Raw genomic sequence first — 22,774 nt, 5'->3', positions numbered from 1 at the left:
CCCAAAGGCTTTAGAACCGGTATCTTTTCTTTTCAACTTTTTTTTCTTTTTCTCTTTCACTCTTGCTTTTTCTATCACAGTTATAGACATTGAATCAATTTCAATTGAGCCTTGCTTTTCTTTTACTTCATTGTCGCTCTTTCTCTTGAGGTCTTAAAATACATAGTCTTGCTTAAGTAGAACCTCCCCTATCGCTGTAGAACTAACTACATGCTTCTTATAATGATGAACAATTTCAGCTTTTGTAACTCCATTTAAGTGACGCACTTCATGAACATTTGAGAACACTCCCACTCAACTTGTGCACAATGTAACTTTCATCATTTCAATCTTCTTTCTTCCCTCTTCTTTTCTTCACTCTTTTTCACACATTATCCTTTTTCATTTTCTCTCAATCTTTATCCTCTTTTCTAGTATTCTTTCTTTTCGTATCTGAGTCTCTTACTTACTTCATCTCTCACAATCTCTCTCTCTCTCTCTCTCTCTCTCTCTCTCTCTCTCTCTCTCTCTCTCTCTTTCTCTCTCTATTCTTTTCTCAACAGTCTATTTATACTTAATCTTCAGCATATGATCGTTGCAAAGCTTGTATGTCACTGAGTAGTTTGCAGAATGTCTTCTTGTAGACGTTAGAGAGTAGAAAGAATGTTCAGGGGAGAACAATTGAAGAGATTATCTCAGAGATCCAATTTCAGGGGAGTCACTTGTTGAAAGAGTGTTCGGATCCAAACTTGAACAACTATAAATCTCAATCATCCTTAGAACAGGAAGGAAAGAATAGGGGACAGCAGAAAAATGGGACACCAAGCAACTCTTCAGATAATCAAACATCTAAGTGAACAATATTGATAGGTAGCCACTTTAGCACATGTCTCGTTCCCTTCCGTTCTAGCCTTTTTTAGGGAACCAAATTGTCATGTTCTTAGACACTTATGTCATGTTTTGTTCCATCTTAAAAATATGAAAAACACATAAAAAAATTGCATATATTATGTTTCGCTCCCTTCCCAACTGTATACCAAACACTACCTAAGATCTTAATCTTACACTTATATGATAAACACTTTTTTTTGACGTTATCTAATAAACATTTGAACTAACATCAACTAATCGGTTTTTAATTTTATTTCCTCTAATATAATCAAAGTAGATAATTGCATAAATATTTTTTTTATCAAAGTAGATAATTGCATAAATATTTTTTTATCAAAGTAGATAATTGCATAAATATTTTTTTCACACACACTAGAGTGCATCTCGTGATCTATACTAAATTATCATCAATAAGAGATGAGATTCTCTTCGATAAATTTTAAGATGAAAGCAATTTAATAAGGAAATTTAGGTAACTCAATAAGAAATTTTTATTTTTCACATATCATTTTAAATAAATATAATAACCGTGCGTTGCACAAATTTATTTACCATATCTTTAAACATTATATACAATTTTTAATTAATTATTTTGAGTTTGATGTTTTCAACAAATGGCGGCTTATGTTGCGTTTTTTTCTGAGAGAAAAACATTAAATTTAATAGAATGAGGACCATGATAAAAACTTTCCCATAGAATAGGTAATGATAAAACGCCTAAAAAGGGTAGTCAAAGTAAACTACCTAAAAATAAGGAAATCACAACAACCTCTCTGAAATGCTAAAACCAAGCAACAAACTCTGCATCCTACCTAAAAAATGACCTTATATAAAGAGGTAGCTAAAAATTACCCAATGTCTCATAAAATCTAAAAGCAAACATTACGCTTGAACCATAACCAATGAAATAAAAGCAACAACCATATTATCCTTATAAAAAGGTTTCTACCAAGGTGAGGCTCTTGCATATTCTCGCAAAATTGAAAAACACCCATTTTATTGGAGGACATCTCTGGTTCAAATGGCCAGGGTTGTCGATGAATCATCACATGTCAAGATTCATGAATCAAAAGTTGGCACATATGGTATCTTGTTTCCTCTTATTCTTGTTAACTAACTCTTGTTATATATGTTAACCATTCATATGTTCATATGTTGTTTTAATTCAAGTATTTGTGTTTTAATATTTGTTCGGATTTGTGTGTAACGACGCTGATTCTAACTAAGTTAAACGCTAAGAAAATCATGTTTATTCATTTGTTGGTTGGTATTTGTAAAATTATATTTGTGTAGGTTCATAAAGAGAAACAACCATATTTCAATAACAACAATGTTATATGTTAGGAAAGAATGTCAAAAAAAATACTTATGTTTATGTTGTTTCAAAAAATGGTTATGTTTATGTTGTTTCAAAAGTAGAGTTTAATGGATATGCACTGATAGTGTAAAATAGTTTTGCACAGTCATCCAGTTGAATTCCGCCAAATCAAAAAATATCTTATTCTTTTAATTAAAATTAAAGTCAAATGTAATTATACGCAAACATACCCGAATCATTTTCAATGACATAAATGATATATGTTATGAATGAAAGTTGCAAAAAATTATATGTGATTATGGGTGGACAACTACTTAACATCGTCCACCTCAAAATTGCCCAAAAATATTTTATTTTATTCTTTCATGCTACTTATGATATTAAGTTTGGATCAAATTTGATTTTTTTTAAATGTGATGATAAAACTATGATAATTACTTACCAAAATTATTGGTATTTTTATTGATAATATTAACATGATAATTACCATCTAACTATTAATTTTAACCATTTATTTCAGCAATTACTAATCACACATATGTGGATGCACGCACATGCATGTAGAGAGAGAATTCTTTTTTTCATGTGGTACTAGATGAAGAATTCTAAACACTAAATTCTAACTTTGTCGTGTACACATGCACATAAATTTAATATTAACCCTCCTAAACACAGAACTCTAACTTTGCCAGAGTGTATTAGATGTTCATTTTGATTTGAGTAAAATAATGCATGTGTTAGATGTTTTTTAATAAGTAGGAAGGACGTTTTGATTTTTATTATTATTATCATTTTCAAGTAAAATGATTATGTGAATTCAAATTTGACATATTTGGTAACTCTACCAACACCATTTTTTTCCTTTGATCCTTATAAACAAATGTCATTTTATTATTGCTACCCGTGCTTGAGGTTGATTGTGAAAGACAAAATGCAAGTGCTGAATGTTTATTGCGTTTTGTATCACAATTGCACATAATTCAAGTCACAATTACTCATAAATTAATACTTTTAGTTTTTAAACAAGATTGTTTGATTTCTAGAGCGCGTACTAATTTTTTGTGTATTGTTGTAGATGACACAGAGGAGGTGGATGATTTTCCTACAGAACATGTTAGGCACATAGTTCAGATAACCAAAGACCCTACTCAACCGGCACTCATTTGCTACTTTCTTGCTAGCACTGTCAACCCAAGTAAATAATTTGATAAAGTTAGCAAATCCTGAATTCAATGAAGTGAGGAAACTACATCTGCCTGATCAAGATCCTATAAATCATTATAAAAAAATATTTCAATAGTGTAATAAGTTTTTAAGGTCAGGGTTATCTGATCAAGGTTGGTTGAGGACCTTTGACATCACTGAATGAAAGACTCCAAGATCGTAGAGAATTTGAGTCCAAAATTCAATACTCTTTACCTATAAGCTTGTTTTTTAAATTTATGATCATTGAAATTGAAGAATAATTACATACATTTTTAAAATATGGCTAACCTGCTGAATTGTGTCCCTAATTTTGCAGATGATTGGTTATGGGTGGGCTGAGACTTTCAGAAAATTCTTCGTTGACTCTCACAGTATGTGGTAGCATTCAAGATTTATGGGTACATCATCATGTCCGAAGCACTTGGGTTTATTATGACTTCAAATTGGGCCACTATATGAAGATCCCTAAAAAATCTATGTTCTTCGTATAGGTAAGACGTGCAACATCATTGATGCATGGTTTAAAACATATCAAGCCCTAAAAACTACTTTTATTATCAATTTTTTAAACCACTTTTTCATAAGTAGAAAAGAGAAAAGAAATTTAAGTGAGTTTTGGAGATCCGAAGACCTGTAACTTGAAACTATAAATAAAATCAAACACGTTTGAGATACTTGAGGATTTTTATTTTAGAAATTGTTAATAAGAATTCTATGGAAAAACATACTTTTTTTTGTAACTAAAAACTGTGTAATGAATCAATAATCAAAAATTAATGTTGCAACTTATCATACTTGTGACAGTACTCCAAAACTTATTTTCCTCTATCTTTCTTCTATCAGATCCATCGTTTACCAAATCCATTACTTTTCTCTTCCCTTCTTTTATCACTTTGGGAAATTGCTAGGAATCATTACATGGACATATATAGATATTTTACTTGAAAAAAATACAATGTTTAATATTGCAACTTATCTTACCTGTGTTAATTTGTTTGTTTTCCAGTCCCACTTTGGCAGCTTTAAGTGTCTACTTTGGCACATCATGGTGGTTTCTCACAACCATTCTACACATATGTGATGATCTAATTTTTCCTGAGGGTAATCCATGGACTTGCCCTAGCGATTTTGTGTTCTACAATGCTTCAATCATATGGGGAGTGATGGACCACAAAGAATGTTCACAAAAGATGGCATTTGCCGCCTAAACTAATTCTTCCATGTAACGCCCCGTTTTCAGGGGTAACAATAGTAACTGGTTTTCAAATAAATATGCAAAAGTGAGTAATTTTTTTCTTTTTCTTTTCCTTTCAGAAGGTTAAGTAAAAAAAGGTTAAATAATAAGTGTTTAATAGCATTTTTTTCTTTTTACCGGGAAAGTCATTTGTTGAGACCTGTCAAGAACAAGAAGAATAAAGTAATTTTAACTTTTGAAATTATAATAAGTTATAACTTAAATATTGTAAAATATTATCTAGTGAGTTTAAATTTATTGAACTTATTTGGTTTTCGAATGCTTCCCCACAACCGATAGCCATGAAACTAATGATCAAGTTAAGTGGTTGAGCTAAGGGTAATTGCAGTTGAAGGGCCGGAGTTTGAATCATGAGGAGGGATAATTTGTAGCAATATACTAACAACTAACATTTGCGCGCCTATCAAAATAAAATAAAAAAGTGAATATATCTCTCACAACAAAAATTTATTCAACTTTGGCCATAATAATTTTCTCTTATGTGCTTCATCAAATCATTTTTACTAGTATATCAAAGATTAAAAATATATTTAAATATTTTTCAATAATGCACATATATATTATAGTTAATATTTGAAGGTTGGACCATGGGGACACCATTGTGTCCATATAATTCGATCGTGATTGAATAGATTCAGTTCGACGTCGTAGATGATTAACTTTAATTAGACGCTTCGTCCAGAGACATGTTATGCAATCGATAAAGTAAAGAGTTAAGCAGCGGGAAATGCACACAAATCTTTTATCCTGGTTCACTCTATATCGGTGGGCTACGTCCAGTCCTTGGCAAAAATCAAGATTTCCACTTTCAAGTATCAAGGACTTCTCCTAATAAGTATTATTGTACTTGCCTCTTCAGGCACAATGACTATTCTTTGGCCACTGCTTCTCCATGAAAATGAGTATTCTTTATCTTGCCTCTCCAAATATTGTTGAGTATTCTTTTACCCCTGCCTCGTTGAGCATAACGAGTATTCTTGTACCTCTATCTCTTCGGGCATAAAGAGTATTCTTTTATCTCTGCCTCTCTAGGCATAATGATTATTCTTTTACCCCTGCCTCTCCAGACATATGAGTATTCTTTGTCCCGCCTATACATGCATTGTTGAGTATTCTTTCTCTTGTCTCTTCAGGCATTACAAGTATTCTTTTGTCGTGCCTCTTAAGGCACATTGATATATGAATTTATTACACTGGGGTGCTGTTCATACAGACTTATGAGATATATAAAAAATGTACGTTAAGAACAGTTCATATCTAGTTGTGTAGGACAGAGCTAATAGAAAGTGGATGCTCTCAATTCTTTCTAGAATATACTTGATCACCTTATTGAGTAGACGTTGGAGATTCATGATCAAGATCATTCTTCAATATTCATTTCTAGCATAGACATAAATGTTGACGTTGAATCAGCTCAATCTTACTTATCTTCATCTTGTTGTAGCTCCGTCATTTGAGGTCATATGGATATAAGATTGTAATATTGGACCCTCAACTTCAGCGAGCTTCTTATTCTTGCTACATGGGTCTTTGATTTAATGAACAATTTCATCTCCTGAGAACTCATGTAGAATATGAAATTCTCAATCAATCACGAGTGTTCCCCCTCAATTAGTGCATTCTATCTCTTCATCTTCATCTTCTCATCAAGATGGATATGACTATGCAGCTCAATCTTTCATAAGCATATCAGGATATGATGCTTTGGCTCAAGATTTTCTCTTCTTGCTTTTCATCTCTTCACTCAGAATTTGACTCTTGAGCTCATCTCTCAGAATATGACTCTTAAGCTCATTCTCTTTTCTAAGTCATTGGGATTTCTTCTCAGCGAATCAATATTATCTCCAAGCAAACTACATTTTATCTGGTTTGATCTAAATCGACGCCCTTCTCTCTTTCAATTACATAGTCTATTTATACTAAGTCTTGGAAATATGACTGTTATAAAGTGTGAGACTTACTGAGTAAATGCAGTGGGCGTTGGAGAGTTGAAACTAGTCGTTCTTGTCACAAGTACATGATGTCAAATATTCTAATTTGTGTCAGAAGGATGAAGACTTTTGGTGTTGTTGAACGCTTCTGAGCAGGTATTCACCGTCCATGATACCTGTAGGATGTACTAGTTTTCTTAGGTCCAACTTATCATATTTAGGCTTAGTTTGAATTTGAGTAGCCTTTTGACCGTTGAAACTTGTGCTTGATAAGACATTTCAACTTTGGGCTTGTAGGCGCTCCTCAGAGTTTCTGCAGATGTGACAGCTCTGTGCCTTGATTTGTACTTTGTGTTGGGCTCAACTAGTCATGTGAACAAGCATAGTGTTTGACTTTGGTTGCTTGATTCTAGTTACTCGATCTAGTTGTTTTTTCATGAGACTCGTTCTTCTTCTAATTTCTTGAGTCTTCATGACTTTGATTCTCCTTTGGATAGAAAGGTTTTGCATAGGAGTTGAGGTAAGACAATGTCTTCTTCAATTTTTGGACGTTGAACTTCGAGATTGAACTCCAGACGATGTGAGTTGTAAGCTTTGCATTTCTAAACTGGAGAGATCATACACTTGTAGAAACATGTGCAATGTCTTTACGCATGTTGATTGGCCTTGAATGGTTCAACTGATCAGACCATGAATATATGGACGATACCGGATCATAATGCTTGTTGAACTGGCATAGTCTTATGGGTATCCCTTTGCATTATTCATCTTTCTTCAGCATTATTCAACATGGTGGATATTTGATGCTTAAGTGATGATGTTTGATTGAGTTGAATTGTTACATGACTTGTATCACTTTCACGATGCATAGGATTATTCCTTTATTGTCTTCAGTTCTTCTCCTTGGACGTTGATCATTGCTTGCTGAACTTTGGAGTCTGTAGACGGTTGCTTCAAACGATGCATGTGGACTTTAGACGGTTGAGCATATGGACGATGTTGTACCATGGACTTTGTCGAGTTGGTCTTGGATGCTTGTGTTGACTTCGATGCTTTTACCTTTCTCTTCAAGTCTTCGACATTTCTTTCTTGAGCTTTATCTTCTCCGTTCTTCTTGATCTTCTAAGAGGTCTTTGTCTTGATCTCCTTTGCCTTGTCTCGACCTTTATCATCTTATTTCGATCTTCGTGTTCTCCATGTTGATTTATCTTTGTCATGATGCTTTACCATTGTCCTTGCTACTTTGTTCTGGTCTCCTTTGCTTTGCTCTGGTTTCCATTGTTTTATGCTAATCTCCATTGTTTTGTCATCATTAAGACAAATTAAATCATATGTTCTTCTAGATGAAGAACTCATGTAGACTTTTAAATATTAAATACTCCCTCCGGTCCTATTTATAAGCAGCAAAAAAAAAAAATTCACATAGTTTAATAAATGTAGTTAAACTAGATAAAATGCATTTAATATGTCTTGAATCAAAATAAACTTCCAAAATTACCCTTTGTTATTAGTGTTGGAAAGTGGGAAAGAGAGAGAATAATTAATGAGACACATTTTACAAGTTAGAATTAATAAGGGTATCATTGGAAAAAAATAATTAATATAGCTCAAACTTTCATTTGTTTCTTATAAAAAAGACCAAGATTTTTCTTCTCTTTCATGCTTATAAATAGGACCGGAGGGAGTACCTTTTAGTGACACTTATTTATTTCTAAACTATTTTTTCTAAATTATTTATTAGTACATGTTATTTTAATATTAACTAATTTTAATTTTTAATATTTGTCAAATGCAAAACTCAATTAAATTTCAATTTAAAATAAAATAAAATTTTATGGTTATGAATATTGTTATTTAATGTAAGTAGCTGAGTAGTTTTTAACGATACGATTATTTGTTGTTTAGTATATTTGTTACATAGAAATATTTGTTACAAAGAATTATTTGTTACATTTATTAATAAATATTATTTGTTGTTAAATTTAACTTTTAATATTTTTCCAAATGGTAAATCAAGTCAATTTTAAGTTTATAAGTGTTTTTATTTAATATAAGTAATTGAATATTTTTTGAAAAATACAATTTTTTTATTTAATATACTTATCACAAAGGAAATTTGTTATTTCTTAATGTATTTTAATATAAAGGTGTAAGAGACCTTTATGATGTAACAAATTTAATTTAAAAACTTAAGTCTCCAATCTCCATATATATATATATATATATATATATTTTGATGTTATAATGACAATGAAGTTATTGATTAAAAAGAGTAGCCGAAAGTATCATTATAAAACAGGAAAAACAACATAAATTTTCTGGAGATTAGGCGGCGGTTAGAACCGCCACCGCCGCTAGGTCCAGAAATAATATAAAATGTTACCTGCGGTTTGACCGCCGCGACATCCAAATTTACATATGTTGAAGAAATGTACTTGGCGGCAGTTACAGCCACCCTAAATATTCAAGTTCTTTTGCGGCGGTTTATACGCCGTTAATCCAGATAGGCAATTGTATTAAATCAGTGCTTTTGGCGATGGTTCCAACCGCCGCAAAATGTTTTACGGCCGATTGCGTGGCAGTTGTCCTAACCGCCGGTAAATATGCCTGCGGCACTCAACTTGGCGCGGTTGGCCAACCGCCGGGTGTCATTTTTAGCAGCGGTTTTAACCGTCGTCGGTCCTACTTTTTACCACCGCTAACACCCAGTTTTGTTGTAGTGATTAGCTTTCCTTCTGACCTAAGTAGCATGAGGCACTTGGAAAGTGAGATTACCATATACTATCGGTTTGATATCCTTTCCACTCTTTATCTTTCATGTTGCACCATATCAAGTCACCAAAAAAATCAATACCTGCAACGATGTTGGGATTTAATTAAATTGGAGCAGGTTGACATTGTTAAAACAGCTGGGAGTGTCTGGATTACATCTGGTATTGTGATCGGAGAAGGGAGATCAATTCGAGCTTTAGAAAATATATTCCAAATAAATATTTCAGCATAAGATCGAATGAACAACCAGCCCTTGCAAAATCCGACAAGTAATTAAGGCATCATCCATAATTTGCAATGGTTTTTCAATGTTGTAGTTTTTATAAAGTGTGGGGCTGAAAAGTTTATAATGTTGACTTTCATATTCGTTGGAAATTAACCATGGTACGTATATCTGGAGTCCAAATGAATGCCTTGTTAGAGGTAGAAGCAAGCCATGCCTTGCACACGTTAATTACCAACTCGAAATTGATCCGGAATTGTCAGCCTCTTCCAAAACAACTCTAGGATCTCTTTTGGCATTGATGACCAATATAAGCTTCTCATTTTCTCCATATTAACATAATTAAGTATTATTTTCTAGGTTAAATTTGCTAAGGGAGAGTTGTGCAGTGTGGAATGGAATGAAAAACCATCGAAATGATGTTAGACTTGATTACATATAGATCTATAAATACCCATAAAGTTAATATTTCTATGTCATTTACAATAGGATAGTGCTAAAATGATCAGCCATATTTGTGTAATATAAAAAAAAATAAGAGAGGAATATGTCACTTGTGCATCTCATGTGACTAGGACAATTTTTTTGACTAATCCTTATTCACAAAGCCATCGACTAGGTTCAACTATTTGAAGACGAAGGAGCTCTACGGCTTTTAGTCCGAGCGCTGTGATTTCCATTTTTACTTCGACGATCTACCGAAAAGCTCCACCACCGTACAATTTTCCTCTTGTTTTGTTACTAATTTTGCACTTATTGTGAGGTTTTCTTTTATTTTACTTGTTTCAATTTTCTGTTTTGATTTCAGAGTGAACTTCAATTTATCCATTTTGAGATTTGAAGGATACAAAATTACAAAAATTAAAATATATGCATTCTCGCTTTTACTATTTCTTGGAGTTGTTGTGGGGAAGAGGAAGAAGGAGACTGCCTTTTGTTTTGGAGGGTGGGAGAGAAAGTTTGATTAATTAGGTAAAATGTGTAGTTAGAATAATACAATTAGTTCTAACTTTCTAAGAACAAATCTCTTAAATTGTAGTCTAAGGATGAGATTTAGGTAAGGATGGGTCCTAATTATATAGCAACACCCAGATCCAAGGAGTGTTTGGACTAGTGTTATTAAACTAAACTCAAACCAGCCGGTTTGACCAGTTGGACTGTGAACCAGGTACTTAACCGGTTTGAGACGCACAATGGAGAGCTATGAAATTGATATGGTTCAAACTAGAATGAACCGGCCAGTTCAGTAAAAAAAACATGTACTCATGTCTGTCTCGATTTGACCAGAGAGAAAACCAATTTTATTTTATTAGGTTAAATATGTTTCTAGTTCTTGACTTATACACGAGAATATGAAATAGCCCCTATTAAAAATAAACCTCGTTTTTAGTCCATAGCAGATTTTGTTTTATTTGAAATTGTACCTAGATTTCATAATGCTTATTTGTCATTTTTATTTATTAATAATCAAATCCACATAAGCGACGTGACCTTTTTACATTTGATGTGACCCATAACAAATTTTCTTCCATCAAACTTAGCTCTTCTACCCTTAATTTAAAATTATTAACTAAAATAAAATTAGCAAAAACTTATAATCTATAGATGGAATAAATTTGTTTAAGGCCAAAATAAATGTAAAAAGTCTACTTCGGCGCCTACGTGTATTGGTTATTAATGAATAAAAATGGCAAATAAGCATTACGACACCAAAGAGACAATTTTAAATCATACAGAATTTGCGATAGACTAGAAAAGAGGTTTCTTTTTGTTTGGGACCATTTTAAATTTTTGTGTATAAGTTAGAAACAAATGTAACCTACTCCCTTCGTCCCCTATTGTAAGACCCCTTAATCACATACTCTATGTCCCTTAATATAAAATCCTTTATTAGATTTCAAAAAATAATATTATGATGTTCCTTAATTATCCCTTGTATTTATTCATTTTTTAGTTTCAAAAATTCAACTACCGGGGCCACTATTCATGGCTTAATTTCTTTTTAAAAGGTTAGAATTTTTAAATTTTTTTTGGTAAATCAGAAAGATAAATTACACTCCCCTTGAAATTGAATTTTGGACATTACTCTCCCCAACTCATATGTCCCTTAGCTGTTACTACTTAAGCTATCATTCTGGAAAGAATTTTTGAAAATATACACTTTTAATAAGAGTAAATTTGGAAGATCGCTTAATATTTTTTAAAAATTAATACATTAAATTATTTTATTACATAATTTTATTGATAAGCGTAATTCTCTAAGACGTTATGATATTAATATGAGATTGAGAGGTATTTTATTTTTAAAACGTAAAAACGACATCGTTTTGGAGTTTGGAGGGAAAGACAGATTGGAACGTCATGTGCTTTGCGTTTTCTGAATTCTGATTCACTCTTCACTTGAGCATGCCCTAGGTTTCTCGCAGCCGTTGCCGTTGCCGTTGCCGCCGCGCGAGTCCGCTCCTTGCTCAGGCACTTCTTCCTCCGCTCAGCTTGCAAGAACAAAATCACTGTGAAGTCTGTGATTGTTATGTGCAAATATTTCAGCTTCTTAACCCTAATTTCACCCAATCCACCTCCGACCACCGCGTCTCTGCTCCATCCAAGCTCTTAGGTAATTTTTCTCTGCAATTTTTTCGTTTTTCCACTCTGTTTCTGCGTCCTCTAACCTCAGTTTCACTATGATCAATGAGAGTATGAGACTTAATATCTATGTAGTATCTGATATCTATTGAACCTTTGTTTTGTTAATTGGATTATGCAGGTTTTTTAATGCGTGTATGTATAATTGTAACTTGGTTAAATTGGACATTGCAATCACATCTAGATACATCTAATGTCGGATGTCAAATATAGTCACTGTCCAAGTAGTAATTTTTTTTTGTCATGTGTCAGCTAGTATCGATGGAGGTGCTTTCCTCAGTAAATGAAAAGTTCATTTCTGTTTGATTAAAACAATGAGATTAGATTCTAGCAAATTTTTGGCACCAGTATATTTGATTTTCTTTATGGTTTTATTCAATAACTTGAGCCTTCTCTGCATTCTGTTTTGGAAATGCAGGGTGTTCAACTACGGGGTAGTGGGAACTTGAGGGAAGCTGTGGATTTCTTATGTAACTTTTATTCTTGTTGGCATATTTGCAATATATTTACAGCAATAGGAAAGGAAATAGCCTTTTTTTTATAGCTTGTGGCCTACCGCCTATGGCCATGGATTTTGAATCAAATTATGATATTGCTGCCACTGCTCACTTCATTTGCACTCACAACTTCACCAGAGTTGCATTACAAGTAAGACCCTCTTCCTCAATTATTTACTTCCTGTCATCTTTGGGCGAGCAAAAATCTTTCAGACCATTAGTAGTAAAGAATCTAGAGTCTAGCACTCTAGCTAGACCGTGTTTTGATCAATTGCAATAACTTTTCCGGAATGAATTTCAGTTTCCAGATGATCTTCTGAAAGATTCAACAAGAGTGGTCACTGCTCTGCGCAAGAGACTTCAATCATTGAGAGAATTTGATGTCACAAGAAGTGCGCCTGAGACAGACGTTGGGTTGTTTGTCATGGCAGACACCGCCTATGGCAGTTGTTGTGTTGATGAAGTTGGAGCATCACACATAAATGCTGATTGTGTCATACATTATGGTCATACATGTTTTAGCCCGTGAGTCACAGTCACTTTATTTTTTTTTAAATTGTGAATTTGGATTTATTATAATTTATAATATCCTTCATTTCTCATATCTTGTTGTAACGTAATGTACCTAACATAATAATAACCATCTGTTTATGATACCGCCTTGTCATTTATTTTATATTTATTACATCATCGATTTGTTTAATATTGAAAATGCATGAATCTAAGTTCCAAAGTTTCTTATGGATTAAATTTGTTCCTTAAGTACTTCTTTTCTAAAGTTCCTTTAATGACTGTGGTAACAATTGGTTGTTTATTTTATTTCTTTATGTTGTTTAAGGGTTGAGATTCTATTTCATGTGCTTCCATTGAAGTCCTCTTTCACTTTGCAGGACGACTACTCTACCAGCTTTTTATGTTTTTGGGAAGGCTTCCATTTGCATAAGTGATTGTGTTGAAAGTATTTCAGAATATGGGCAGAAAAATAGCAAGCCTATCATGGTATAACTATTTTTTTGTTAGTTTTGGATTTGTATTGATATAGAATAACTGAATATTGTAATGCTTAGAAAATAAAATAACTGCAATTGTCGTATATGTATGTATTTGCTGAGACTACAAAGTGGACCTTCAGTAATAAGTATAACACGAGCAGATTTTCATTGATATTTAATAGTGGCCTTTTCCACATCTTTACAAAGCTTGGTTGGCCTGATTTTCATTACTGTGCATGCGAGATGTTTTTTTTCCTTCTTTGCCAGCCTAGAATACAGAAGCTTTTTAAGGGTATTTTTATCCAATATGAGTTCTGACATTTATACGTTTTATGAACCATTTGGTTCTGTTCCATTTGTAGGTCCTTTTTGGGCTAGAGTATGCACATTCAATAGAGCATATTAGAAAAGCACTGTTAGAATCATCAATGTCTTGCAGATCTGAACATAAGTCTGAAGTTCACTTTGCCGATGTTCCATCTCCATTTATGTTTCCATCGAAAGATATAACAAAATTAAATGGGCTCCAAGAACCAGCCTGTGGTTGTAGCAACAATGCCTTTTCTGATGGGACCAGTGGGACTATATATAGTATTGGAGGATTGACATGGAAATTATCTGAGGGACAAAGCATGGAAGACTACTTGCTCTTTTGGATTGGACTTGATAATTCTGCTTTTGCAAATGTAGTGCTGACATTCAATGCCTGTGAAATAGGTCAATATTTAACCTATCCTTTCTGAAATTTATCTTGTATGTGTCTGTAATCTAATGATTTTCTTTACGTGTTACAACTTGTATATGTTGCATATAGCAACTTAAGAGACCCTTTTATGGTTGCATGAAAATATGACCAATTAGAGAACCCTCCACAAATTTTCAATTGTAGTTTACTAATCAAAGGAAGGAGTGATATCAACAATAACTTTCTTTGAAGTTGTCATGAACCAACGATGCTAAAAGCTTAAACTGTTGGATAAAGGATACATGAATGCTTATATATTATATTTCTAACACGAGTTAGTAGTTTGACTTCCGATCTTGTCCTTTACTTTGTGGTATCTTTTCTCATGATATGGAACAAGAAAATTAGGTCAACTGGTACTATCGTTTTAGTCCTCCATCTCTGACAAAAGGATTCATTTTAGGAAGCTAATCCCCCCACCCACCTACTGCATTGTTTGGATATCTAACATACTGAAAATATAATGCAGTTTGACTCCATTTCTGGTATATCTTCTTTCTGGATATCGTTTTAATTATGATGCTGTTTTTTTTAGTCAGGTATGATGTGACTGGGAATCGAATGGTGACAGACTTGTCTCCACAGAGGAGAATTCTTAAACGTAGGTATGTTTTCAATATAAACACACTATACTTCATGTAAACCACTGTCTGTTTTAAAAATTACTAAGTTCAGGTGTGAACCATGCAGATATTACCTGGTGGAGAGGGCTAAGGATGCTAACATTGTTGCGATTTTGGTTGGAACTCTTGGAGTTGGTAAACTTCACTGTCATATTTTTTGTTTTTCTTGCATGATTAATACGGAGTAACATGAATGTATCCAAATATATATTGTTACTCATCTTGGTAAGCATGATTGGAAATTTTCCAAGTACATTTAATTTGAATGAAAAGAAGTATCTATAGAAGGAACCCTTGTTACAAAAACTAAATAAAAAGAGAAGAATTTACATTGGAATATTGGAATCAAGTAACATTATTTGGTGCTAATTTAAACTAAATGAAAAGAGAAGAATGTATATTGGACTAAAGGAACATTGTTTTGTGCTAATTATATTCCTCATTTTACATAGTATGCGGTTATATGTTGGATGAATTATGATCTTATTCATGGTTTAGGTGTAGATGGAAGGAAGGAATGATGTTAGAGATTTAATATAGAATACATTAATGTATTTTCACTTAATGGCTTAAGCTTTTCAAATAGTTGGTTTGGATATGGTATGACAACCTCTATTATCAAGTAGTTTAGATTTTGATCCTTGCTGCTTCCATTTTTCAAATAAAAATTTAACTTTGAACCCAAGGTATGTGCTTGTGTATTGTCCATATTTCTAGTTTAGAGGGCTCATGCGTAAAGCTGCATGTTATTTAATATAATATAAATAAAAAGCCATTCATGTATCTTCACATAATGACAGAAGTTTTTGAGATGGTTCATAACTAATGACAAATTGCAGATTATCTCTCTAGCCTCTTATCAGTAAGTAATTTATTTTGTTGTTTGTTTGCATGAGAAATGGGATTTAACATACTGTATATTGATGCAGCTGGTTATCTGAACATAATAAATCAGATGACGGAGCTCATTAAAGGGGCGGGCAAAAAACCCTATACTTTGGTTATGGGAAAACCAAACCCAGCTAAACTTGCAAACTTTCCTGAGGTGAAGTTTGATTCTTTCTTAGTACATACTTCATTTTTCCGTTTTATCTGAAAATTTGCTAACATTTTTTATTTTAACCAGTGTGATGTTTTTTTATACGTCTCTTGTGCCCAAACTGCTTTGCTGGATAGCAAAGAGTATCTTGCTCCAGTTATTACTCCCTTTGAAGCATCAATAGCTTTCAACAGGTACCCTATCATAGCATTCAAAATTGTCTATTTGGTTTTTCACTTTTTCTGGTGTCTTCCTTATTGATAGCTAATATTTTTACGTCATCTCTCAAAATTTAATTTATGGTTACATTTATAATACTGTAATTGAATAATAACCACAACCATAAACAGGGGAAATAACTGAGTATTCCATATAGGGGTAGCTAGCTAACTTGCGCATGAGCTTGGAACTTTTTAAACTTCCTGAAACTCAAGCCTAATTTGATTTGCTTTATGTCAACTGCTCAGTTGTCATTCTTTTCCTTTTTAATTTTTACACAATTTAATCTGATTCGTGGAAACCTTTTATCTGGTCACTGTCTATTCTGAAGAGTTATGGTTGAATATGTAAAATTTAAATTCCGTCATATACACACCCTCACCTTCACCAAGTCACCCATTCAAATGCCTTGTGTTTGATATTCCTGGTAGAAAACCATTTGTTCCTTATTCTTCTTCCTTTGGCTTTATTGGTCATGCAATGTTGTGTCTTCTACACGCTTTCTTCTACGAACATGTTGAGGAATTGAAAATTTCATAATACCAGCATAAATCTATTTTGATTTTTATGCTCTCTACATGTGCTGTAAATGAACTGTGTATACAATATTACAATCCCTTTTTTATTGATATGTATACCTGAATACATGTGAATGCATATCTTATTTCTTTCCACGCTTTTCAATTACATATACATTTCTTAATTTGTGATGTTACTTTATTAATCTGTTTCTAGGGGAAGCCAGTGGACCGGAGCCTATGTAATGGGATTTAGAGATCTAATTAATCTACCTCAATTAAAAGTTGAAAACCAGGATGAAGAAGCACGATTTTCATTCTTACAGGGCAGATATGTTGAAGATTTTGATAATCAAGGTAGTATGTCTTTTGTGATACACTGGTTCAGAAAGAATGAAAGGAAATAGTAGAATCTTATTCAAGAATATTGACTAGCTCTAGACTCAATGTAAGTGTAGGCTGGGTGAGACGAGATATAATTCCAGAGCAATTGAGGGACCCTGGACCCTCCTCTCTAACTTCTGATCTCAACAGAAGACTCCATTCTCTCTTACAATTCTGGTATATATAGTGACCTTGCGTAACTAACAATACTCCTAACTTCCTCACAAACTCACAGTACCTTTCAATGTACAGTTGAGCCTAACTCGCCCCTGGCTCAGTATCTGAACCATGTCTGTTTCTCCTATCTTAAAACTGTTAATTGTAGGCCTTCTACCAATACTACGCCCAAAGCTTTCACCTTGTCCTCATTAGACTGTAATTAGCCGAGTAATTCCCATGAATTTCACTGTTCGGTAGGCATTGGCATTTGATTAACAGTTCAGCCTCTCCAGCAGCAGTATAGTCCAATCATAGGACATCCTGAGATTGCATCTATAATTCCCAATCCCAATCTTCTCAGATCTCAGTTGGTATGGGCTAAGGTTTGGCAAACCCCAACAAGGCCTTTTTTCAAGAGACAAACATGAAATGCAGGGTGAACTCTACTGCGGTTAGGTAATTGTATCCTGTATGCCAATATCTAATTCTCTAGTATTTATTCTGTATTGCCCATAAAATCGCACTGCTAGCTTCTTATTCCTTTTCAAAGATAGAGATTTTATTGGCGATGCAGTTGGATTCTTAGGTAGACCCAGTCATCTACAATTCCACATTATATTCCACGTCTCTTCTTATAATCTTGTGTGGACCTTGTCTTAAATATAGATTGCAGGTGATATAGTTGGATTCTTAGGTAGATTCAGTCATCCACATTATATTCAACTTCTATTATCAGCTTGGGTTTTCATTCTGTGTTGGACCTTCTCTAGATTAAGCTTAAGTCTATCCAGCATAAGATCCCTCTCCATTGTGAGATGATTTACTTCCTCGACCTTGGAGGGAAAAGTGTCTAGCAGTCGGGATCCCTACCATATAATGCCTAAAAAGGGGTCATCTTAGTGGAACAAAATTCAGCCCAACTCAACCACAATCGTCACTACTTTGGATGAAGCCTTGAAAAGCCCCCCTTAAGTAGGTCACCAAATACCTTTTTACTATTTCAGTCTGGCCATAAGTTTGCAGATGATAAGCTGTGATATATTTGAGTTTTGTACCAGCTTTTTTTGAAGAGTTCTGCCCAAAAATGGCTAAGAAAGATATGGTCGACTCCCTGTCAGTCACAGTGGAGGTTGGGAAGCAATATTTTTGCCCTTAGATTTAGGTAAACCAATGATAAAATCCATGGACCTGTCACCACATACCTAGAGCTGGGCATGCGGGTCTACCTGGTCTGCATAGCCTGCAACCTAACATGGATTTCCCACGAAGCTAATGGACCTAGCATTTTGCTGGTTTATGTCTGCACCACCTAGGTTAATGGACTGTATAGTCACAGCTGTTACAATGATTACAAATGATCTAACAGACCTAACAGTACGGTGATAAATACATCAACAAACTACTAAACAATCAACATTCCTAATATCCCCTCTCAAACTCAGCTATATTGACTATCATAGTCAATTGTACTTAGTTTGTTCTTTAGAGCTTGAAACTGAGTGAGAGATAGAGGCTTTGTCAAAATATGGGCCAGTTGATCAGTTGAGGGAACATGGGTAATCTTCAGCTTCCCTTGGATAACTCTCTGACGAACAAAAAATATATTAAGTTCCATAGGTTTTGTTCTAGCATGTATTATAGGATCAGGGACAGAACCAGAAAAAATGGTGAGGGGGAAAATTTTAAAACACACTAAATAAAATTTGAAGACTATTTCTATTATTAGCTATAAAACTTGATTCAATGAAACATGAAAGACTTATAATGAATTTTTACTTAAAGAACCACAATGAACATTGTATGTATGGCAAAAGCATGAAAAATTTCTTTATCTTTAAAATGAAAAATTATTCAAAAATCCAATGAAGCTATGTTACTGATTTGGAAATTGAATTTGATATATGTATTGTGAAGACTAATTGTTTTTAATAAAAGGGAAAAATAAATTCTGGATGAAGCTCGTCTTTCTTGATTTGATGAATTTGGAAATTCATTGTATATATTATGTTTTATGTATAACCGGTTACCCTTAAATGAGGATTCTTGGCTCTGTGACTGTGTTAAGTGGTTGTCATTCTAGAAATGGTAGTTACTTTAGCTTCTTTTTTCTGTTCTGAATGTCAAAACAAATCGAAATCGTACAATACAGTGATGTCTTCCCTTAGAATAGAAATCTATGCTGTGCATAGAACATAGGGCGCAGCCTTATTGGCTATTACTGTGTGTGGGAGGGGGTGAAAACTTTTTTACGGTATCATATAGTACTATTACTATTAACATTTGTGCCGGGGGGGGGGGGGGTTGCCCCTTTTTATTGAATGTGAGTCCGCCCCTGATAGGATTGTGTGCTAGAAGAACTGTGCTTTGGTTGTCACAGTAGATTCAGCATAGGGAATCTTTAGTTCTGTTAGCACTTAGCAGTGATTCCAGCCACAATATCTCTGCAGCAGTGTTTGCTATCTTGACCGATACAAGATTAGAACCCAGAAAAATAGATGAACCTGAAGTATATTGCCTGTCATCTGGATCTGATGCCCAATTAGCATCAGAGTAAGCTATAAGTGAAATAGGATGATCAAATGCAATAGGCTTAATGTGTAAACCATCAGTCACTGTTCCTTTGAGATACCTTAGAATCCGTTTAACTTCTTCCAATTCTCTTTAAGAGTATGTGCCATGAATAGGCTTACCTTGTTTACAACATAACATATTTTTGGCCTTGTAATAGTAGCATATGGAAGTGCTCTTGCTGTGTATCTATACAAGGTTGGATCTTCAGGATAATCTGCACCTTGTTTAGTAAGCTTAGTATTAGAAACCATAGGAGTTGGTATTGCCTTTGCCTCTTCCACATGTACCTTTGCAAGAAGATCCCTAATGTAGTTACATTGTGAGAGAAGTAAGGAGCCATCTTTAAGATGTTTAACCTGAATGCTAAGAAATTAGTCAAGTGGTCCAAGATTCTTAAGTGAAAATGCAGAATCCAGTTAAGTGATAAGTTGCTGAATTAAAGGAAAAGAATCATCAGTAATTATAATATCATCCACATAAACAAGATTGAAAGTGTAGTATCCATTGTCATGATATGTAAGAAGAGAGGGATCCCACTTGCATTTGCTGAAACCAAACTGAATTAAGGCAGATGTTAATTTCTCAAACCAAGTTCTAGGGCAAAGTGCCTTTTTTGTCTTGTCCTCTGATTCAAAGCCTGCTGCATATATACCTCTTCTGTAAGAATGCCATTTAGAAAGTCATTATTTATATCAGTTTGTTGATTATACCACTTTATAGAGACAACAATGGAGAGAACAGTTGTAAATTGTAACAGTGGCAGGCTTAACAACGGGAGATAATGTTTCTCAAAATCAAACCCTTAGCAACAAGTCTTGGATTATACTTGTTTATCGAACCATACATTTTCCTCATCCAAAAAACCCACTTTTGTAATAAGGCATTAAATTCCTCCTTCATAGCTGCTATCCGATTGGGCTCTGTCAAGGCCTGTTTGTAAGACGTAGGTTCTAGGTGCGTGAGCATTAAGGTAGGATTGATTATTGGTTGAACTATTCCTGATTTGGAACGTGTATGCATGAGATGGATATCTAGGGCATGTATGATAATAAATCTAACAGTATTTATTAAACTAGGCTGGCCTATTGGGCTTAAAAGGTTTTTTGAATGGCCTGGGTCTAGCCTTTTTAACTAAATAGACTTTTGAAAAGTCTTCGTCTTGTTTATTTACTAATTTGGACTGACACTTGGGCATCATGTAGGCTACCTAGGTCGTATGCCCTTGCGAATTGTCTGGACTATTTCCATCCCTAGAGACAATAGATACAATTCTGGAGAAATTTGAGGGGCCCTGGGCTCTCCTAACTACTGATCTCAATAGAAGACTCTCGTCTCTTACAACACTTATAGTGTCCTTTTCTAACTAACATAACTGCCTCCTAACCCCCTAACAACTACTATTTCAATGTACAATTGGGCCTAATAGAAAAATAGTTTAGTGAAGATATGTTGCTGTTACTGAGATCGGACACGGCATGAAATGGAAAACTCAGTTCAACAAATTTGACCCTGTTGCATGGAGTACAAATTATCAGCCGCCCTGACTTATAAATTGTTTGAGGTTGCTGCTGTTTAATTTATACTGAACAATTTTATCTCAATTGAAATTTTTATGAAACTTTAACTGGTAAAAGTGGAGGTTTTTCTATCAGAAGGAAACGCTGATCATAAAGAGTACAAACATTTTAGGTGGGTTTTCTTTCACATATAACGTGGTCAACTTCAAAGAATAAAATACTAAGTTTATTCTTAAGTTACTGGAAAGGTCATATATTATATTCAACTTGATTTGCTTTCTAATCCCTGATGTGTTTTATCAGAAAATGGTGAGCAACAAAGTGAAGCCCTTGCTCTAGCTAACGCGACAGAGAAGGCACTGCAGTTGCAGAATAACTGTAATTCTCTAATCAGAGGGGATGCTAGATCAGGAGCAGAATTTTTCAGGAATCGATCTTATCATGGCCTGAATATGCCCAGCGAGAACACCTCCCCAGAACCATATTTCAAAGGAAGGAGTGGAAGGGCATCTGGATATGAGGATGAGAAGAACAAACATGAAAATTTGTGATTAATCGCTACGAGATGGGCTGTAGATTAATCATATATTATATTTCATTGTCTCTCCTTTTCGAATTTATGGCAAAGGAGAGAAAAAACATTTTTTTACTATCATCATTATAATTAATGCCACTCATAAATCTTCCATAATATTATTGTCTGTTTTTTTTTTAAGTTTTGCATTTCAGTCCCTGCTCTTTTCAAAATCAATAATGTTTGTTGTACATACCATCTTGATCACTAATCGACAGATGCGGATTGTGGTTGTTTTTTACCATTACAGTGGTTTTTTGTGGCAGCTTGTGAGGGCTTCAAAGAACGTCACAAAATTGACGTATTTATTTTGTGGAGGTTTAAAATCACTGCGATATGTTTTTTTTTTCACTTAGTGTTTAACTGTCGTCAAACGCACACGTGGGAGACCTCACTTTCTCAAAGCTATTGAAGCCAAAGCAAGACAAGACTACCTATTCTCGAAGCTTCAACCATGATTCAAATGAAGAACTTAACCCTCAAGCAAGGACATGCAATAGCTATATTCCTCAAAGGTGATATCTCTCAAGGGTCACAATCTACACATCTTAGTGTAATATAAAAGGGTTCAAGTTGTAAAAGAAGAGGTCTGCGTGGGCACGTGTGTCCAAAGCTACCAATTTTTAAGCAACATTTTCTTTGTCTAATGGGATAAATAAGTCAACCAAAAGGTGTGGTGTGGTGGTTGTTCAATTCGTCCATTAACTATGAGGTTCGA

The 22,774-nt window shown here is 34.1% G+C and overlaps 1 protein-coding gene and 1 long non-coding RNA gene across 2 annotated transcripts; both read left to right on the top strand.

Annotated features, from left to right (window-relative positions):
• The first annotated feature begins 1,844 nt into the window (after positions 1–1,844).
• LOC130732434 (uncharacterized) lies at positions 1,845–4,674 on the top strand. Its single transcript, XR_009017037.1, has 3 exons — positions 1,845–1,955; positions 3,264–3,885; positions 4,401–4,674. It is a non-coding gene; the product is annotated as an uncharacterized LOC130732434 (long non-coding RNA).
• Positions 4,675–11,905: 7,231 nt separating this feature from the next.
• On the top strand, positions 11,906–22,197 carry LOC130729228 (uncharacterized). Its single transcript, XM_057580898.1, has 11 exons — positions 11,906–12,189; positions 12,637–12,866; positions 13,017–13,240; positions 13,606–13,714; positions 14,070–14,424; positions 14,988–15,057; positions 15,143–15,210; positions 16,005–16,120; positions 16,202–16,308; positions 17,069–17,208; positions 21,786–22,197. The coding sequence occupies exons 2-11, from the start codon at positions 12,780–12,782 to the stop codon at positions 22,031–22,033; spliced, it is 1,524 nt and encodes a 507-aa protein (XP_057436881.1). The 5' UTR covers positions 11,906–12,189; positions 12,637–12,779; the 3' UTR covers positions 22,034–22,197.
• The last annotated feature ends 577 nt before the right edge of the window (positions 22,198–22,774 follow it).

Source organism: Lotus japonicus, chromosome 1 (assembly GCF_012489685.1).
Source record: "Lotus japonicus ecotype B-129 chromosome 1, LjGifu_v1.2".
NCBI classification, from domain to species: Eukaryota; Viridiplantae; Streptophyta; class Magnoliopsida; order Fabales; family Fabaceae; genus Lotus; species Lotus japonicus.
This window is presented reverse-complemented; position numbering and strand designations above follow the sequence as displayed.